The sequence below is a fragment of the Mus pahari genome, chromosome 23 (assembly GCF_900095145.1).
Source record: "Mus pahari chromosome 23, PAHARI_EIJ_v1.1, whole genome shotgun sequence".
Taxonomy (NCBI): Eukaryota; Metazoa; Chordata; class Mammalia; order Rodentia; family Muridae; genus Mus; species Mus pahari.
Window position 1 is genome coordinate 15,139,281 of NC_034612.1, and position 3,684 is coordinate 15,142,964.

Genomic DNA, 3,684 nt, shown 5'->3' on the forward strand with positions numbered 1-3,684 from the left:
AACCTTGTCACTTGAGTATATTTGCTTTTTAATTGGAACAACATGTGTAAATGACAGAATGCCGCCGTGCACAGAGAGCGGCCACAGAATACGCATCAAGTCTATTATGTCCAAGGAAGGGGGTTGGGGGGAGGGCACAGTGCCAAGTGCCGGAGCCCCTGCCCCCCAAGTCTTGCGTATGGTGGGGCCACCGCCTTGGCCGGCACATGCCTCTGAACAGTAGGTAGAGATCAAAGCGGCAGAAACATGGGCGAGTCCTTCCTTGTGTGAGACGTCTGAATTAACTCATTGAAGGTATCAAAAATATACCCTGTAAGCCAACACCATTTACACGTGCCTTCCCTCCTGTCGCTGCAGCGACAGGCTGGAAAACGGTCCAGTTCCTGCAAGCATCCGTGCCCCAGGCCAGGCCTGGCCCCTTGTGCACCCACCTGGTCTGATGGGCTCCTAGTCTTGTGGGCTGGGTGGCCTTTGGGGACTGCGATGATGACAGCGTTGTGGCAGGATAAGCTGGGAACGTCTGTCTGTCCAGAGCGCGAGCGGGCTGGGGGCAGAGGGAGGGCAGGGCCGCGCAGGCGCACGAGCTCAGCTTAGACTTTGGTTCCAAATGCGGTAAGGAGCGAGGCGGTGGCATGGAGGTGCCTGGTCAGCTTGTGGTGGGTCCCCGCTGCCCCAGATGCATGAGTGCGACTGACACACGATTGCTGTCCCCCCCCCTTCCTGGCCCGCTGTCTCCCCCTCCTGTCCACTCCCCTCTCGAGCACCAGGTAAACATCCCCTGAGTGTAAGGTCACTGCGCAGGGCCAGCCCGGGGCGGGAGTCTTAGTTAAGGCTTTAGACAGGCAGGATGCCAGCTCTGAATGGACACATGAGTGGACGGACGGACGGATGGACGCGCAGGCAGACTCAGGGGCTCCTTCCTCAGTCTCGGGAGTCAGCAGCTGTCTGCTCCATGCTGGGCTGCTTCTGCCTCGTGCGGGGACCTGGCACCGCTCCCCCCCAATCCGTGGTCACTCGCTGTCCGAGAGTGTCTCGTACTGTGAACACAGCAGTGGCTTGGGCTCCTCATCCCAGGCGTGGTGGGGACCAGCTAGGGGCCCGCCGCCTGCCGCGAGGCCAGGTGGGGGCGGGGAGGCCATGACACCTGCCTGTAGCCTCATAATCAAAGGGTTGTAGGGGAATGGCGTGGACCCTGCGAGAAAGATGGGAGAGTGCTGGAGGAGGCTCGGCAAGCCGCTATGCATAGCCACCTCAGGACCCATCTTCCACACACGAAACCAGAGCCTGGGCCTCTTGGGCCAGGACCTCTAGCTCTGGAGTTTCTCAAAACCAGCCTTCTCCCTTTGCCTCTGTGCTAGACAGCCCTCCCACCTTTGACTGGACTACGGTAACCTTTCCATTTCTCCCTCTGTTGTCTTCTAATGCCTTCTGCTTTCCTGTCAAAATCCTACAGTGCTTGACAGGCAGGAAAGGCTGCTGGCCTCCCCTGTATGATGAGCTATGCCTGGAAGGCCTGGGCAGCTACACATGGCCCTCTGATAGGTTCCTTCCTTGCTAGGTGGGGATCAGGGATCTTCTCTCTTGGGTAGCCCTAGTACCCCCCCCCCCAATACATCTCTGCTCTTAGCCGATACCCACCTGCAGACGAGGGCCGGTCCTCCCACACACGGTTGGTGAGTGGTGTTCGGCGGTTGCAGTCCCCCTCCGAGTGTACTGAGGAGACAGAAGGGGGTCGGTCTCCGGGTGCCAGGCCTGGGGCCGGCGACTTGGCTTTGCGGCTGCTGGGTCTGCCAGAGACCTTGGCCTTCCCGCCTCCACCTGCCGGGGACAAAGTGGGAAGGGGCCGAGTCAGAGGGGGTTGACAGTGGGACACACCCACACCAGCACTGAGGAGGGGCCGTGGGGCTGATTCTGCCTCGGGGAGCCACCTGCCTCCTAGGGCCCCCAAGACAGAAACCTAGTGCGAGAAACCCCGAGACAGGAGGCTAAGAGGTCTACCAGATGGCCAGAGCCAGCCCTTGGCGTGGAGAAGGGAAGGGACATTCACTATGAGAGAGACTGATGACTATTCCCTTAGATGCCTCCAGCAGGACTGTACCCCTCACTGAGGAATGTCGCATCTTGGCTGGATGACAGGCACTGCCCAAGACAGCACTCAACTGTGCCGGCCTGAAGGCCTCTGCTGAGTGTGCCAGACCGGGGCTGGCCTGACCCTAGAAGGGAACAGCAGGGCACCTCTTCGCTGTGTCTCTGCTTGGAAACACCAAGTGCTGACAGACACTGGAAAAGTGGGGAGCTGTGCTGTCTGGCCTTCAAGGGGTCACGCCCATACTAGACTCTTCCCAGAGGCCCTGGCCACAATATGGTGGGCCTGGCCGCTGTCATCCCTGTCCACACAGCAGGGGAGGATGTGGGGAGTAGTGTGAGCATGGGAAAAGCAGCAGTGCTGGGGGTAAAAGGGGGGGGCGCCCTCTGCAACATGGGGTGTCAGACCAGCTTTGGATTAGCAAACTAGATGTCAAACACGCACAAAAATAAGGTCACAGGCTCCCAAGCTTGAGGGGGGGAAGGTGAGAGGATTAACGACACCGGGGTAAGGAGGGACATAGCCGGGCGGGTGGGGGGGCAGGCCTGCAGACCTGGCGAGGTGAGTGCGTGGTCACTCCGTCCGTCAGCAGTGGTTATGGGCATAGCGGCAGCAGGCAGACTGGCGCTGGCATTCAGAGGGTTAAAAGCATTGGCGCCGAGCGGCGGGGGCTCTTCCCACTGATCATATTTACCCATGAGTGCCTTTCTAATAATGGCCTCTAGCCCCATGTTGGTGCTGGCGTGTTCTTGCACCGCCTGGCTTCTACAGGTCATAAGGCCTGGGAGAGAGACAGACAGACACACAGGGGGGCGGGGGCCGGGGAGCCAGAGGGTTGCGAGAGATAGAATGAGGAGGGAAGAGAGAGAGAGAGAGAGAGAGAGAAAGAGAGACACAGTGAGCACACATCTGCCGAGCATCGTTCATCCCTCCAGCCCGCCTTTCTGTTGGGTGCTGATGGGGTTCCTGACTGTCCCTGCAGCTCATGGCTGTTCCAGGGAGGGGGTCTGGGGTGGCTAGAGGGTCCCCGGCCCTATTTCTACTCTACACCCCAATTCCAGCTGAAGCTATTTCTTTGACTCCAAATGGATGGCCCAAGGGGTGGCAGGGTTCGAAGAAGGCTGTGCTATTGACTCAAGCCAGAGCTAGGTGCTGGGGACAGGGGACAGAAGTCCAGCTGGAGTCTTCTGGTGGGTAGATTCTAGGAAGGGATGGGGGGGAGAAGGTGACCAGAGAGAGGACCCCCTGCTGTCCCCTCTTCCTCAAGGGGTTAGGGACCTCAGTCTGCCTGATCCCCCTGAACTAGGCCTCCCCTGCCCCATGTCTCCCCCACAGGAGCCAGAGAAAGGTAGAGAGCTGGGCACAAGGGGTGGGGTGGGGGTCACAGCCATGCAGTTATGTGCGTGCGAGGACAGGGCAGCACTGGACAGGTGAAGGATCACTCCAGCCCTGGCTGGCCCAGCCCCATGACAACAAGGACAGAGTGGCCAAATCAACAAACTGGCCTTAGGAGATGTTTGCAGCCTCCACTGAGCCTCTGCAAAGCCTCTCTGGTTCGTTCTCTCTCTCTCTCTCTCTCTCTCTCTCTCTCTCTCTCT

General features: G+C 59.4%; 1 protein-coding gene across 16 annotated transcripts in view; it reads right to left on the bottom strand.

Annotated features, from left to right (window-relative positions):
* The window catches only part of Ncor2 (nuclear receptor corepressor 2), a 161,570-nt gene continuing 157,886 nt past the window's right edge, over positions 1-3,684 (bottom strand). For 13 of the 16 annotated variants that reach the window (XM_021186851.1, XM_029533570.1, XM_029533571.1 and 10 more), the window contains 3 exons: positions 2,640-2,867; positions 1,639-1,818; positions 1-1,192 (listed from right to left, as the gene is read on the bottom strand). In XM_021186851.1, coding sequence (XP_021042510.1) covers positions 1,011-1,192; positions 1,639-1,818; positions 2,640-2,867 — 590 coding nt within the window. In that variant the 3' untranslated portion in view covers positions 1-1,010. The remainder of the gene's footprint in view (positions 1,193-1,638; positions 1,819-2,639; positions 2,868-3,684) is intronic. The other 3 variants (XM_029533580.1, XM_029533578.1, XM_029533579.1) reach the window with 2 other exon arrangements.